The 16,768-nt window shown below is 47.2% G+C and overlaps 2 protein-coding genes across 7 annotated transcripts in view; one reads left to right on the top strand and one right to left on the bottom strand.

Moving 5' to 3' along the window:
* Window positions 1-16,768, bottom strand: part of DOCK6 (dedicator of cytokinesis 6) — a 111,300-nt gene that overhangs the window by 66,687 nt on the left and 27,845 nt on the right. For all 4 annotated transcript variants that reach the window (XM_081176018.1, XM_081176019.1, XM_081176020.1 and 1 more), the window contains exons 6-14: window positions 15,794-16,006; window positions 15,284-15,369; window positions 13,919-13,985; window positions 12,415-12,564; window positions 11,687-11,767; window positions 10,724-10,880; window positions 8,723-8,847; window positions 7,672-7,765; window positions 6,278-6,440 (exon numbers count right to left, since the gene is read on the bottom strand). In XM_081176018.1, the coding sequence (XP_081032144.1) occupies window positions 6,278-6,440; window positions 7,672-7,765; window positions 8,723-8,847; window positions 10,724-10,880; window positions 11,687-11,767; window positions 12,415-12,564; window positions 13,919-13,985; window positions 15,284-15,369; window positions 15,794-16,006 (1,136 nt within the window). The remainder of the gene's footprint in view (window positions 1-6,277; window positions 6,441-7,671; window positions 7,766-8,722; window positions 8,848-10,723; window positions 10,881-11,686; window positions 11,768-12,414; window positions 12,565-13,918; window positions 13,986-15,283; window positions 15,370-15,793; window positions 16,007-16,768) is intronic.
* Window positions 46-6,269, top strand: LOC308576928 (uncharacterized protein). 3 transcript variants are annotated; one of them, XM_081177030.1, is made up of 4 exons: window positions 52-552; window positions 1,623-1,793; window positions 3,999-4,121; window positions 5,083-6,269. In XM_081177030.1, the coding sequence occupies exons 1-4, from the start codon at window positions 262-264 to the stop codon at window positions 5,167-5,169; spliced, it is 672 nt and encodes a 223-aa protein (XP_081033156.1). In that variant the 5' UTR covers window positions 52-261; the 3' UTR covers window positions 5,170-6,269. The 3 variants fall into 3 exon arrangements, with proteins under 3 accessions (XP_081033158.1, XP_081033156.1, XP_081033157.1); XM_081177031.1 differs by having other exon boundaries at window positions 55-552; window positions 3,999-4,114; XM_081177032.1 differs by lacking the exon at window positions 3,999-4,121 and having other exon boundaries at window positions 46-552.

Here is a 16,768-nt window from a genome sequence, read left to right as displayed (position 1 = left end):
TTAGGTGCCTCTGCACCTCTGCAATAAGCTGCCATCTGCCAGCATTGTGCAACTCTGTTGCCCCAGGTCAGAAGTTCTGTGCCCATGCTAAGTGTGGGATGAGAGCCCAGGATTAAAATACTGCTGGCTCATTAAATGCTGGAGTGGGTTGCTCAGTCCAGCTCAATCATCTCTTTCCCCATCGGACCCCTCCCTCGCTTCTGCATATAAAGCGGCAGGCTTACTCCCTTCGGTTTTTCCATTGGCTTGCAAGTCACAGCCATGCTGACTTTCCTATTCCTGAGTATCTTGCTGCCTTCTGCAGCCATGCTTGCCCCTATCCTCACAGGCCCGCAGCAGCCGGCGGCTCCGCAGGAGGTAAACATTCTCTTCTACGGGGTAATGCAGTTCACCAGCACGCTGAGTGACCTCTACGAGTCCACGACGCAGAAGCTTGACAAGATCAGAGGCAGCTCCGACTTCTACAAGCGGGGCTTGGAGGAGCTGCGTCGTCAGACCCAAAGAGCCCAGCAGAAGCAGGAAGAGATCAGAGAGATTGTTGAGGGGCTGGAGGTAACTGTGTTTAAATTATAAGGGCAGGGGAAGGAGGGAAGACAGCGCCAGCCCAGATTAAAAGGCATTGCACTAGAGCAAAGCGGTAGCCATATTTTGTTGGTGGGACAACAGGGCCTTGGCCAGCTTTATGAAATGCTGCCACCCCGCCCTTGCTGATTAGACAGGCACCTATGATCCTTTGCTTCAGATGCCTTTTGAAAACGTTTCCTTTTTAAAAAACCTCCCAGCTGAACTGTTGCTTTCAGTTCGCAGCCGATATGACAAAAAAAATGAGGATCTTTATTGTGCACTGTAATCTTGCTTACTGGCTGGTTTTTATATTACCGTATTGGCCTGAATATAAGCCACACCTTTCCCCCCAAATTCCGACTGGAAAAGTTAAAGTGCTGCTTATATTCGCAACCTTACGGTATGCAGCCAGGAGCGTGGGGCAAACAGCGCCAGGAGCGTGGCAAAGCAGTGCCTACCCCACACGGAGTCCCCCATCCTCTCCCCCAAGGCCTGGAAGGGAGACAGCGAGGAAGTGGAAAGGCTGCCAGCAACATAATGCGGCTTTCCTCCCCCCCTCCCCAGGCTTATGTTTGGGTATTTTTTTATTCCCCCCCTCCAATTTTAAAGGTGCGGTTTATATTCCGGGTGCGGCTTATATTCGGGCCAATGCGGTATATACTCTAGTCCAGTGTTCCCCAACCTTGGGCCTCCAGCTGTTTTTGGACTACAACTCCCATCATCCCTCGCTAGCAAGACCAGTGGTCAAGGATGATGGGAATTGTAGTCCAAAAACAGCTGGAGGCCCAAGGTTGGGGAACACTGCTCTAGTCCATAGTTTGGATATTCTGTGTTAAGCATTTTACAATTAAAAAACAAAAACAAATGAATAACGAAACCTAAGCAGGGGCTTACACCTATAGCTCCATATTCAATCATGTAATCTTCCAACTATACAATGTTAAGTTTCCCTACCTAGTCGTCCGTCCCCCCTCCCCCCCCCGCCAGGGTCCCAACTTCATCAGAGAGCCCCTTTGGTCAGTCTTCCTCATCCACCATTCCTGCTCTTTCTTTGATAGGATGAGAGCCTGGCAAGACGGCAGCAGGCTCACAGCAACAAGGAAGTGTTGCAGAAGATGCTTGTGGGCCAGCAGGACCTAGTGCGACAAGTGAAGGTGCTCGAAAGGATGCTGGCTATCATAGAAGAGCGAGGTTTCCAAAATAAGAGACAGGAATTTTCTGCTTTGAAGGTAATCCACCACCTTCTCCTCTGTAAGGTGGCACCCTAAGTCACTTGTTCTGGCCCCCTTGCGGTTTCTGCCACTCTGCTCTCCAAAATCTCTAGGGGGCTTGAAGAAGTGCCTAGACAAGTGAACTCTGAGCTAATCTGTACAGCATGAGAAGTCATCTCCATGTAGCCGCACTGAACACTACACTCAAACTTACAGATACAGTAATGAACCAACTCATGCATGGGTCAATGAACATGCAGTCATATGGACAATCTTGCCCATGGGTAGGCAAACTAAGGCCCGGGGGCCGGATCCGGCCCAATCACCTTCTAAATCTGGCCCGCAGACAGTCTGGGAATCAGCGTGTTTTTACATGAGTAGAATGTGTGCTTTTATTTAAAATGAATCTCTGGGTTATTTGTGGGGCATAGGAATTTGTTCATTTTCTCCAAAAAATATAGTCCGCCCCCCCGTAAGTTCTGAGGGACAGTGGACTGGCCCCCTGCTGAAAAAGTTTGCTGACCCCTGATCTTGCCCCTCATCCCTCTAGCTCTTCCATTCATAGAGGGTGCAATCATTGAATGGGCCTTCTCCACAGGAGGAGGCATCCAACTGGTAGTGAAACCACAGCTCCACCAGAGGCTTCTAGCCTTCCAGTTCTCTCAAAAGCAACACACAGATGCTCGAAAGCTCAGTGGCAGCTTCTCATTGCTCTGAAATATCAAGCCAGATCCCAACCCGTTTTAAACTCATAAGCTTATTTTCAGCTTATCCAAATCTCTTTTAAGGTACCGTCTGCTTTAACAGCATGAACAGCAGGGAGGGGTGTGCGTGGAGAGGCAGAGAGGGTAAGGATTAGGGCTCTCCGAGCTCAGCGCATAAATAAGACTAGGCAGTTATTTACTCCCAAGAGGGGAAGTACTGTTTTGGGGGGACAGGGGTCAGGCAGGTGTGGAGGACTCGCTGGTCATTAATGGGGTAACTGTGCCCCTCAAAGACAAGGTGCACAGCCTGGGAGTCATTTTGGACTCATAGCTGTCCATGGAGATGCAGGTCGATTCTGTGTCCATGGCAGCTGTCTACCAGCTCCATCTGGCATGCCGGCTGAGACCCTACCTGACTGCAGACAGTTTTGCCAGAGTGGTGCATGCTCTAGTTATCTCCTGCTTGGACTACTGCAATGCGCTCTACGTGGGGCTACCTTTAAAGGTGACCCGGAAACTACAAGTAATCCAGAATGCAGCAGCTAGTCTGGGGACTGGGAGTGGCTGCTGACACCATATAACACTGGTCCTGAAAGACCTACAATAGCTCCCTGTACATTTCCAAGCACAATTCAAAGCATTGGTGCTGACCTTTCAAGCCCTAAACGGCCTTCGGCCCAGTATACCTAAAGGAGCATCTTCACCCCCATCGTTCAGCCCAGACACTGAGGTCTAGCTCTGAGGGCCTTCTGGCAGTTCCCTCACTGAGAGAAGTGAGGTTACAGGGAACCAGGCAGAGGGCCTTCTTGGTAATGGCGCCCATCCTGTGGAACACTCTCCCATCAGATGTCAAGGAAATAAACAACTATCTGACTTTTAGAAGGCATCTGAAGGCAGCCCTGTTTAGGGATGTTTTATCGTGTTTTTAATATTCTGTTGGGAGCCGCCCAGAGTGGCTTGGGAAACACAGCCAGATGGGTGGGGTATAAATAATAAATTATTGTTAAGTTATAGAAGGAAACCTGCATGTAAGCAGCAGCAGCAGTAGTACCTCTCTCTCGTCCTGGATCTTGATATCAACTTGTCAAAAGAGCACCACACTCCTCTCTCTATTAGCACTGCTAGTAAATTGAGCATGTTACCCATTGAAGAAAGCATTAGTAATGGCTGCAACAGCTCTCCAGGATTGACTTCTTGGGTGAAGCAGAATACTAGGCTGAAATTGTGACTGTATTACAACCGGAAAACATCCCTATGGCACAGTCCTGCTGAAGAGGGATCATATTCTGCACTGGTTGTGAGGGGAAGGGGCAGAGAGGAAGCCTGGTAACTGTATGAATTGATGGCCCAGAATGGGCAGTGAATGAAGTCAGGGTTTAGGAGTCCCCAGGGTTGTAAACTGAGATGAGGAATTCCCTAGGGTTGCAGACTGAGATTAAGGGGTCTAAAACATCAGAAACTGCAAGCAATGGATAAAAGAACCCCCACCTCTCGGTTAACCGATATCATCTCCCCTCAGGCACACATGCAACAACAGAATCTCACCATCTGGTCCCTGCTGAGAGCTACCCACCACCAGCAGCAGCAAATGGCTCGGCAGACAGAACAGCTGCTCTGGATCCAAAGACTAGCAAGGCAAGAGGTGCTTCTTGGGGACATTTCATAAACAAAGATCAAGTTAGTGTGTTGCTGTGATAAGGACAGCTCCTGGCTCAAAGCTGCTGCCATTTGCTAGTTGTGGTAACCATCTTTCTGATGCAGAGCACTCATGCCAAGATCTCAGTACTGTAAAGTACCCTTACTATAGTAATGGGCGCTGTGGTCTAAACCACTGAGCCTCTTGGGCTTGCCAATCGGAAGGTCGACGGTTCGAATCCCCACAACGGAGTGAGCTCCTGTTGCTCTGTCCCAGATCCTGCCAACCTAGCACACCAGTGCAAGCAGATAAATATGTACCGCTGTGGCAGAAAGGTAAACGGCGTTTCCATGCGCTCTGGTTTCCGTCACGGTGTCCTGTTGTGCCAGAAGCAGTTTAGTCCTGCTGGCCACATGACCCGGAAAGCTGTCTGCGGACAAATGCCGGCTCCCTCAGCCTGAAAGCAAGATGAGCGCCACAACTCCATAGTCACCTTTGACTGGACTTAACCGTCCAGGGTTCCTTTACCTTTATCTTACCTTGCAGAGAGTTTGGTGCTTGGGGCCTACTGTTCAAGTCCTTCATCCAGTTCCTCACCCTACACTGGTCAGTGTAAGATGGGGAAGCAGAGCCATACAATTTCTTATTAAAGGGGACAGGACCTAAGCACATGACCAGGGGTGGCCCATCCTGTTTTGCCACCTGAGACGAAACAGGGGTCCTTTAACCTTTTCTTTTTTTTTAACCTATAGTAATAATCATGGAAGGGTACCAGAGGAGGGAAGAAACAAGTCTGATCCCCAAGACACAAAGTGCAACACACCTGCCCCTAACTTGCTAAGAAAGCAAAGACGAGGACATACGCTAAGAGCCCAGGCCCACAAATAAGGAAGTCCACCTGAGGGAGTGTAGGTTTGATCTTTGAGATCCGCTTGCTTAATGCCGCCTTACTTGTCCTTGTTTCCAGATGAAGAACCACAAAGTTGTGAAGCTGAATGTGGGGGACCTGGACAGAGACACCACGGCAACATTCATGCCAAAGAGGGGATCGTGATTTTTGAAGCCAAAAACCTTCTGCTCACAGCAGCTTGGTGGCAACTATTTGCACCTGTCCTGAAACATGGCTGACTGTGTCATAGCATCCACAGGGTGGTCAGTAGGAGATCAGCAGCAGGCTAGAAGAATCATCCAGCCTCACGACGAGAACTCTCCAACACCTGCCGGATCTAATCTAAATATGTAGATCCTCACCTTCTCAAGTGAGGAACTGTGAGTCCTCCGAGGGATCTTTAGAAAAGTCGTAGTATCAGCAAAACAAGCAACCTTTCTGAAAGCTACATCGCCTTACCCAAGGCTACTGACTGCTGCATCAGAGATGGATCTCATTATACAGAGCACATTATGTGAACACACTGAACATCTGCTTTTCAGTGTGGATGGGCATTCTGTGCTGCAATACCGCCTTGGCTGCCAGGACTTACCAGGAATGAGAATACAATATTATTAGTGCTTCACCAGATCAGACACTGGAAGGAAGCCGCAACAGTTGCTGCCAAAGGACTACAGTTTTATCTACTGTGCGCCGAAAAAGATCTGGGTCATTATTCAGTACGATGACAGCAGCAGCTGAACACTTAAGGCCAGAATCTTGGTGCTGAACTCTTGACAACCCTGTGGTCATATTGCTACATAGAAACCTGCAGCCTGACAGGGGATGGGAGGAAGCTGGCAGCTTTTCACAGTTTCACTTAAAATTAGTACTGAGAACTGCAAGATCAACCAAGGAGAAACTCATCCCTTTGTTCCTGAGCACACAGTTTTAAGGAGTCAACACACATTATTCACAGAGGGCTAGGTTAATGAGTGGAAGTCCTCAGTGGAGCTTCCTATAAAGGGAGGCAGTTTGTTGGCAACTAAGAAAAAACAGGTTACAGATGAACTGGTGGAATAGGAGAGGGAACGAAAGTTGCAACCAATACCTTGTTCAACCAATATGAGTTTGCCATTGTAGCATATGTTTCTGCCACTTCAGAATACAGAGGAATTCAGTACCACAAGGTTGAAAAGATCAGAGCTGAAAAGCACGGAATTAAAGCACCACAAAGCGCACAAAACAGAGCTGCTTTTGCACCCGCAGGCCAGCAAAGCTGCCTTAAACCTACCTGTACGTTGTGTGTGGTGTGTAGACTTCCTTGACTGGAAACTCCAGGATCTCCTTGGTGGGCCGGACTCGGAGGTCAGGATAGGGCAGCACATGCAGAAGTTCCGGCGACAGGCAGTAATGGGGGTTCTCCGGCACAGGAGAAATGTCGATCTTGAGCTGGGCTGTGAGGCAGAAGCAAGAGGGCTTGTGGGTGTGGGTGTGTAAGGAGCGTTTGCATACAGAGCCCAACATGACAAAACTGACAGACCTCTGAGACTGAGAACGTGTGTTAGAGGGCTGGAGAGTTCCAGGGTGATTGAGTTTCCTGATCTCTATTATATCACAAAGAAGAATGAGCGCACACACAGATTGCACAAGGAATGGAAACAGACAACAGAAACTATAGAGAGGCCTCCTTCACCTCAAACAGAGAACAATGATGAAGGATGGTTTAAAAACTTTTAAAATAATAATAAACTATGCTGATTTGCTCTTGCTCTCATTTGACTGGATTCTGAAACACCTACAGCTATTTCTTGTAATGACTGATCTTTCTGCCTCACTTTGGGAGGAAACTGAACACAGACACAGACACAGACACAGACACACACACACACAGAGAGAGAGAGAGAGAGAGAGAGAGAGAGAGAGAGAGAGAGACTTTTTCTCCGCTTTCGGTTCTCAGGAACCATTTCCTGCTCTTGGCAAAAGTGGGATCTTGCCAAAGAGTTTTATTGCTTTTGTCACAACAGACTACCGTATTTTTCGCTCTATTGGACGCAGTTTTCCTCCTCCAAAAATTGAGGGGAAATGTGTGTGCGTCCTATGGAGCGAATGCAGGCTTGTGCCTCTCCGGCAAGGAGAGGCTGCACGGAGCTAAAGGGGAAGCCAAAACAGCGAGCGGGATTCTTCCATAGCTGCATGGGGCTAGGGATTCTTTAGTCCCACGCAGTCTCTCCCAGGAGGTAGAGGCTGCACGGGGCTAAAGAGGAAGCCAAAACAGCGAGCGGGATCCATCCCGCTCGCTGCCTTGCCTTCTTCCATAGCTGCGCGCAACCCCTCCGGCAAGGAGAGGCTGCACGGGGCTAAAGGGGAAGCCAAAACAGTGAGCGGGATCCATCCCGCTTGCTGCTTTGGCTTGTTCCATAGCTGTGCGCAACCCCTCTGGCAGGGAGAGGTTGTGTGCAGCCTGTACGCTGCTCTTTGGGGCTGGGGGAGGGGGAATATTTTTTTTCCTTGATTCCCCCCCCCAAAAAAAACTGGGTGCGCCCTATGGTCCGGTGCGCCCTATGGTGCGAAAAATACAGTATATGGCTACCACAATCAACACCAGCTCCAGAATTCCCCACTCCACAGAGCTCTCAACAAGAGGCACTGCCTTGTCACAGGCTGAATTACAGGCACCCACCTTACCTGTGACTGGTCGGAGCCTTCTTAGGACAGATGATGGCCTCCTCATGTCTGCCAGGAACTTGTATAGGTCCTCATCACTGAGGCGATCACCTTCCTAGAGGTTTTTTTTTGGGGGGGGGAGGGGGAGAGGAAAAGAGAAGGGGAGAGTTGAACCAGAACAGAATAACATCCACCAAGACAGTGGCATTAAGACCCCTCAGTGGATGTGGCACTGCTCTAGCAATACTTGTTCCAATTTACTCATTAACCCTATGTATAGACTGTTCACTGCATTGCACTGCTAGGACCATTTCCAATAAGTCTAAAAACATAATACAAGGAAACACATCAAAGCATACATAGGGAAAAAATCCAATCTTAAACCATTACAAATGATTGTTTGAGCAGTAAAGTACAAGATAAGATCTTGACACCAGACTGAAATAAAGCAATTCACCTGATGCCCTGAATTGGATTTTAACCTACATCAGAAACTCATTAACAGAGAGGCAGTATAAGCCTCTAGGGACAGGGAATTTCACGACTGGGGCACCACTACAGAGAAGGCGTTGCCAAACAAGTAGATGTGAGAGGCACCTGAGATATTCCTCAAGTTCATTTTAAGACTCTGCCAGAACGTATACTTCATTGTATACAACTTAACTTTCAAAGTCAAAAATTGCAAGTCACTTGAAGGTTCTGCCAAGGAGCTAAAGCTCTGTTAGAGCGTTCAAGTTCTGAACATGCACTGAAGACTCTTGTGGAAAGTGCTTGAAAATCTTGAAGTTGTAAGAAAAGGAGGAGCCCTGCAAATAAAGGCAGAGAATCCTGCTGGGCCCTGGGCAGTGACCATACCTGACCTTCAATCCATTTCCCAGCATTTTATGGTGTGTGGGGTAAACAGTGAAAGAAGAATCGCAGGCTTCTTATGAGGAAAGAGAAAATTCTCTAGCACAAACAGGTAACTGCCTGCAAATCTCTGGTCCTGTTAGCTGCACTCCTACAGATGTGAAAACCAAAAGACAGTGATATTATGAATCAGTACAGACAGCCCAGACTCCAAGCCTCCCACCTGCTTGAAGAAGTTGGTGACGGTGAGGGTAGCTGGGCGGAAGTTGCTGAAGCTGCACATCTCCTCCCCAACACTCATGCGCTCGTATGTTTTCCTTTTGCGCTCATTCCAGGTTCCCTTGCGATCTAGAACAGAGGAAGATATGTTCAATAGGTGAGGTGCACACTGTTGGCTATTTGCAGTATAGTAGCGTTGCAGAGAGCTTGCTGGGGAGACCATGCATTAAAAGAGGGACTCAAAAAGTACTTAAACAAGGTTTTAATTACAAACACAAAAACTCCTTTTACACTAAATACATTAACAACAAACCAGACCCAACCACCAACCCATCCCCCAGGGTAATGGGAGAGCTAGGTGCTGCTCCTTATATACTACACCCAATTGCCAACCCAGCTTAATCAATGCAACTCAGCAGCACCTGCTATGTTTCACAGCTGTAAAGCTGGGTCTCGTTATTTTGCTCTGGCCCTTGCTCTGGCCCCTTAAAGACATACACATCGGGTGGAACAATGATGAACCTTTACATTTAAAGAAACCATTCAGCACAAATAAGGAGTCATATTTAGGCAATAGGCAATGGTGAGAAGAGAACCGGGCTCTGCCAGGAACTCATGCTTGGTATTAGGTGAGTGGCTATCACTGCCTCACAGCTTCATGTCCACCGCACTGGGGAGGGGGATGTGGCCTACTTTGCAAGGCTGTTGTGAGGGCAAACCTAATGGAGACCACAACGCTGTACAACAGCGCATTTTGCAGAAACTACCCACAAGCTTCCTCAACAACTTAGAAGAGTTGTTTCTACAAAACCAATAGGTGTCCCACAATGACACTGGAAGCAGCTTTTCTAAAGTAGTGCAGTATTGTCCCTTGGCAAATACCTTACAATTTGCAATGTAAACGAACTTCAGAATCTCCAGCCCAACGAAGGGGAGCTGAATCACTCATGTCATGCAGGTTTACACTTAAGCAATAAATGATTGATCATGGCCAATAAAACTAAACCCCTTAATGTGTCAGAGTCTGCTACAGAGGTGGTACTTTGCACTGTGCTCTATGGAGGCAGATGTACAGACACCTGGAGGCCCCTGCAGTTAAGTCCACTGAATAAAAAATCCTGTTTGCATGCTTTAGTAGACATGGTATAATGTGTAGTAAATTACACTTGAGGTCTGCCATACAGAGCACTCAGAAGAGGCTCCTCACCCCCAATTTTTCTCTGCTGATAGGTTGAAGGAGTCAGCATACTCTTGTTTGAAGAGAGGAGAGCAAAACGTAGAAACTGCCGCTTCCTTTGTCTCAATCTCTAGCTCATGAGCATAAACAATCTACCTCATTCTACATTTCTGTTTTGTGAGCTTTAGGGCTGCATGGACATGACTGCAAATTTGTGGCTTGATTTTACTCTGTTTGTAATGCTAGCATGCTGTGAGTCAGCTTTAAACTACTCCTGTGATGCACAACTGCCAGTTACAAGTCATCTCATTTCTGATTATAAACATACGGTGCAATCTGTGGCATTGTTGTTGTTGTTGTTACATCCCACCATTCCTTCAAGGAGCTCAAAGTGGCTTACAAAGTTCTCCTCCCCATTTTATCCTCACAAGAACCCTGTGAAGTAGATCAGGCTGAGAGTGTGTGAGACTGGCCCAAGGTAACCCAGTGAGCTTCATGACCATTTGAGAATTTAAACTTGGGTCCCAGCCTGACACTGTAACCCAGGCATAGGCAAACTCAGCCCTCCAGATGTTTTGGGACTACAACTCCCATCATCCCTAGCTAACAGGACCAGTGGTCAGGGATGATGGGAACTGTAGTCCCAAATCATCTGGATGGCTGAGTTTGCCTGTGCCTGCTCTAACCACCACATCACACTGCCTCAGTTCCCGAGGTTCCTTTGGACAAAAGCTCCATGTATCTGGGAAAAAGCAGCATCAGCAGCCAACTTCCCACAGTACAGGAAGCATCCTTTCTCACAGAGCTTGGTCACAGCACTATACTCACCACTCTCCGAGTCAGAAGCATCCCTCTCAAGCATCCCAGTGCTGTTGATTATATTCACGAGGTGGATGGCAGTCCAGGCAAATGGCATGCGATACCTTCCCAGACGGGTGCAGAACTGCTCTCCTGCCACCCGCAGCTTCTCCAGCTTCTCTTTGTTCTGGAAGCACAAGGGGGGAGAAATCAGGATTGCAAACTTTTTATAAAATAATGGAAATGGTTTATTGAATATTTGCAAATAAACTGTAAACAGATAGGAACAATGGCAGGATTACTGTAATAACCTGCAGTTTTATAGCAGTATACATTTTAAAAAGATGAATAAATGATTAAGTTAATTTGGAATATGCAGAAAATATTTAAAAAAATAAATTTAAGGAACCGCAGAAAGAAGGGGAAGGAAGTCGAGTTTCAAAATGTTAAAATGATTGTAAAATTACTGAAATGTATAAAATTGAAAATCATAAATAAAAATTAAAAAAGGAAGCACAAGGGGGGAAACTTCACCATTACTGTGACCAAACTGTAAATGTTGAACCCCCTACTACATCCACCCATAAAATAAACCTGTAAAGCAGGCCATTTTCATTCTATTGAGAACATGCAAGAGGTCATCCCAGGCATCCAGGGATTTAATGATGCAGGTAGAATTGAAACCCGGGGCCAAGTCTAGCTAGCTATCGCACACACACACACACACACACACACACAGAGAGAGAGAGAGAGAGAGCGCGCGCATGGCCAAGAACCCAACTACTTCCTTATCTTACACACACACACACAAAAACACACACACACACACAGAGAGAGAGAGAGAGAGAGAGAGAGAGAGAGAGAGAGAGAGCATGGCCAAGAACCCAACTACTTCCTTATCTTACACACACACACACACACACACACACACACACACACACACACACAGCATGGGCAGGAACCCAACTGCTTCCTCATCTTGCTTCCATCTACCTTCAGAGCATCGGTCTCCTTCATGACCATGTATGGCTCACAGCATTCACTGATGTCCCCTTGCTGCAGCACCTTCTCCAGCTGGGCAGGGAAAGGAAAAGCAAGTTACTGGTGATGAAGTCTAGCAGATGCCTTGGACGTTCCCAAATTTTAAACCGAGAATGCTGTGAGCTCCACCTCAAGTTCTACAACTAGCCCTGATCAGAGAGGCTGCTTAAACAGGGCCTGCAACCAGAGAGTCCTCTCAGCTGTCCCTGAAGCTAAGGAAAGATGAAAAGTCCTGCACCTAGAGCTGGGCTTACTCAGTGCTTGAAAAGAAAATATGGGGCAAGGAGAACAAAATTGTATTCTGCACTATGTAATTACTTTTCTTTTGCTTATGTTTCTTTTGCATTATTCATTCAGCTAACCAAAACCATAAGCAAAATGAAAAAGAATGGGCCCTCCCAGACCTCGCTCGTTTCAGAGTGTCTGTTAGACATTGCCCACACAAATTCAAATCTCCCTCCAAACCCATGGGAACTAGAAAAATGTTTTGTTTTGTTTTGTTTTAAGGACAGCTGAGATTCTCAGGATGTTAATTCTGATGCCCAGCTCAAACAAGCTATTTTCCTGCACTCACAGAAGGAGGCAGAATATATGTGCCTCCACCGCAGCCACAGCGCTTGCCAGAATGGCTGCAAAGGGGGATGAGCTCTGGAGGCGTGACTGAAGATCAAACATCTCACCTTGATCACTAAGAATATATCTGGAGAAGGATGTGTGAGGGAGAAGATGGCCGAACGAGCCAGCGTGGAGATAGCAGGGTGGGCACTGTGCGCTCGCAGAAGCCCCTTCATGTGCTCCGAATTGAGGTCAAAATAGAAGTTTTCAGAGATCTAGAAAAGTTGGGGAAATGGAAGAAGCCGGGCAAAGTTACCATGCACTCAAGACCCACTCCCAACCCGTCACAGCAATAAAGCTGGGAGTACCACAACAGTCAGAGGACTTTAGATCTGGACAAGGCCTATCCACTGTGGGCTTGAAATCTGGCTTGCTGTCACCACCACTACTGTAACAAGACACCTGGGCCTTCTCTTTCCTGTAGCCAGAGAGCAGCAGCCCTGTTTCCCACTGGCTTCTGCCAGATCTGCCTGGTTCCACACAGTAGTTTCCGGAGGCGCTTACTAAAGCCAAACTTAAGAGACTGTGCTGGGGAGAAGAGAGGGGCCTCCAGCTACACTTGTCAATTACAGGGGTACCTTTGGTTTAAGAACAACTTAGTTTATGAAAACTTGGATTAAGAACACTGCAAACCTGGAAGTAGGTGTTTTGGTTTGCAAACTTTGCCTTGGAAGCAGAACATGTTGAGTATGTTCCATTTGTAAATTGAGTCCCCCGCTGCTATAGGAGAGCACGCCTTGGTTTAAGAACGCTTTGGTTTAAGAACGGACTTCCAGAACGGATTAAGTTCATAAACCAAGGTACTACTGTATATCGTTATAACTGCGTTACAAACATGCAGCACCAGATGGTGCTTCAGAGCAGCGATCCGTAGCCACTGGGATTTTCCATTAAAAGCTTTTGGAGCATTTTTTTCTATAGTGTTTTTAAAAATCTGTATAGATCCAGCCAGAGAGAACATAGAGACTAAAGGCAGCAGGGCATGCAGCTGGCTAGGCTTCTCACTGCAGCTGAAGTCACCCTGTGTCCTTGGGATGGGAGTAAGGGGTGAGATAAAGCACAGTCTGAAGGCACCTGCATTGCTGCTGCCTGCAGAATGCTCTGATCCACCTTTCCCTTCTGGCTCAGCTGAGGCAGTTCATTCTCCTGCCTTTGAAACTCCTCTAACTAGAAGGAAGCGCTTGAGGCAGGAACCCACAAGAGTTTGCAACACTAACTGAAGGCAGGGCAATAGCTAGGGGAGAAAATGCCCCCTTTCCTCCAAAATGTCTGGAGGCGGTTCCTACCTGTTCCAGAATAGGAAGAGACTGCAGACTGCTCTGATTCCAGGGGAACCAGTAAGAAGACACATCAAGTAGCCTTGTATATGTGCTGCATGGACATAATCAAGAGCACTTCCAACCCGGCGCTTCCTATGTCTATCAAACTAGTCTTTCAAACATCTCAGCAGTTTTAGGCAACTGACCAATTTGCATCCTACCTTGCTATGCTTTGCTCTCTGCCCATTTTATAAAATGGTCCTGCTTCTAGCTGTAAAGACAAGTATTGCTCAGAATCACAGAGTAGTACCTTCTTCTTCTCCTTCACATCGTAAAGCGCTAGCGATCCAAAGATCGGTTCGATCTCGATCTCAAACCTGCTCCATGGAAGGGTACGAGAGAGAGAGAGAGAGAGAGAGAGAGAGAGAGAGAGATGGTTCAGTGAGAAAACAACCATACGTCAACCACAGCCAGCAGTGCACCTTGTGCTGTCCATGAACATGGGCACCTCTTGGCAAAGCAACAAGGTGCCTTCTTCCCAAGGCAATTGCAGGTTGTTTGCAATTTAGCACGGGGGCCTCTTGTATGGACTGAACCTAGTGCCAGTGCTGCTCTCCACCATGAGATGACTGGAAACAGAGGCATGCACACCCTCCAGTGAGAACAGTATATAAGAAATGGACCCCTGGATTCAGAATTTGGTTTTCCGCAGAGACAGCTTTGAAATCGTCCAGCAAAGTGTCATGTAATTCTACTCAATACTGATCCAGAGCAGAACTCCAGTGTATAGTTAGCAGAGTAAAACTTAAACACGTTGCAGGATTCCCCCAAAAATAGACCAGATGCAATTAATATTTCATCCAGCAGAGCTTTACTGCCACTGAAGGCAAATGAGCATAATGGTCACAAATCCAATACACTCAGGACTGGCACTGTCCATAAGAAAGCCAGTTGGAGCAGACTTAACTTACAATAAGACTAAACCTTAACACTAAGCATACTATGTACAGAACACCACACCAGAAGGAAAAGAGATAGAAAGAGAAAGTGAAACCCAGGCTCCTTCTGGCTTATTATTAAAGTCAGCATGACCTTGACAGAAGAGATAACAGAACCAGTTTAAGCCAGCTGTATTCAGCTTCTCTGAAGGAATAACCCAAACATCATGAAACCTTCTGCTTGTTTCTTTCACACAGAGAAGCTTCCAGAACCCTCTTGAATTACCGTATTTTTCGCTCTATAAGATGCATCTTTTCCCTCCTAAAAAGTAAGGGGAAATGTGCGTGTGCGTCTTATGGAGCGAATGCAGGCTGCGCGGCTATCCCAGAAGCCAGAACAGCAAGAGGCTATCCCAGAAGCCAGATCCCTCTTGCTGTTCTGGCTTCTGGGATTCAGAATATTTTTTTCTTGCTTTCCTCCTCCAAAAACTAGGTGCGTCTTATCGTCTGGTGTGTCTTATAGAGAGAAAAATACGGCAATTAAATAGGAAAGAACTCTGACATCTGATCAATACTTTCTGCACTAAGAAATGCAAACTGACACAAAGTTCAGCCACGGCCTCACACCCTTTGCACAGCACCGCACCCTGAAGCATTTGTGAAAAGCACTCCAATGGACCCAAACTTCCATGCAGGTCCTACTTTGAGTTTGGTTTGGCAAATAAAAAGTGACTTACTTCAGAGACAAACACTTCACCAGGATCCTCTGACCAAAGTGCTCCTTGGGAACTTCTGGGATGCTGCAGCGTTCTACTGCCTCATCCTGAAAAGATAAAGAGAAGCACATCATCTATACAACCATGTGCTTAGCGCTAGGAAAACAGTATCAGAGCTTGCTAGAACAAAGGTGAGTCCAAACAGAGTGTCGTAGGGCAGGGAAAAGACTGGACAGTTCTGAGATCTCTGGAGGAGGAGGAAAGGAGGGATGCCAGGCAAAGTAATGATCCCTCCTACTCCTCTTTCTTGACAAAACCACTTAGAAAAGAATGGCAAGACTGTGGTGGTTCTTCCTCCAACCTTTACCACTCAGCATAGTCTGTGGCCGTCAAAGCATCCTCTGCACAACCTGCCCAAGAGGCAAACGGGTACCTTCTAATCCCCATCAGCCCACATCCAAACATGCCTGCCATCTCCTGGATGCTACAGAATCATGAAAAAGCTACTGGAATCTCAGGGCCTGCGCTCACCTCATCTGGGGCCGGGTAAAGGGCCAGGATTTCACCATGCCGGTTCTTCTTGCGCAGCTCCTCATTCATGCGGTCAGTCTCTTCGATGGCAGTGCGCACCAAGAGAGAGCGCAACAAGAAGTCGGCCGCGGAGTTCTTCAAGTCAAAGATGCTGGAGGCCCAGCTGCCACGGGGTGTATCATCAAGGGAGGTGGAGCAGCGCTTCAGGTCATCCTGGAAGGGACAAGGAATACCTGATGTACCATAGTAAAAGGCCTTGTCCCCCACAGCATTGCCTTGCCGAGAGCCACATTGTCTTCCTACCGACAACAGCAAACTTCACGGAGCATCTGGCAAATGCACAGCAGCCCAGAGCATTTCTCCAGGCTCAGCATACCGTATTTTTCTATGTATAACACACACACCCCGTGTATAAGACACCCCACCCCATTTTGGGGGGCTCAAAATTAAGAAAATGGGGGGAAATTGCCCAGAGTTGTTGAGTTTTGGGGGACATGATGCAGAAGCATCCAGTCGTATTTCTGCTCGCCGTCAGCAGCTGCCAATCACCCACCCAATCGCTGCAGCAGCGCCCGATCGACAGCAGCCATTGCCGCAGCCACCAATCACCCGCACTAGGAGAGTAAAACTTAAACACATTGCAGGATTCCCAAAAAATAGACCAGAGGCAATTAGTATTTCATCCAGCAGGGTTTTACTGCTACTGAAGACAAGTGAGCATAATTGTCACAAATCTAATACATTCAGGATTGGCCCTGTCCATAAGAAATCCAGTTGCAGCAGACTTAACTTAAACTTACAATAACTTACAGTAAGACTAAACCTTAACACTAAGCATACTATGTACAGAACACCACACCAGAAGGAAAAGAGATAGAAAGAGAGAATGAAATCCCGGCTCCTTCTGGACTATTATTATATTCCACATGACCTTCACAGAAGAGATAACAAAACAAGTTTAAGCTGGAACTCAGC

Source organism: Podarcis bocagei, assembly GCF_964188305.1.
Source record: "Podarcis bocagei genome assembly, chromosome: 17".
In the NCBI taxonomy this organism is placed as follows: Eukaryota; Metazoa; Chordata; class Lepidosauria; order Squamata; family Lacertidae; genus Podarcis; species Podarcis bocagei.
This window is presented reverse-complemented; position numbering and strand designations above follow the sequence as displayed.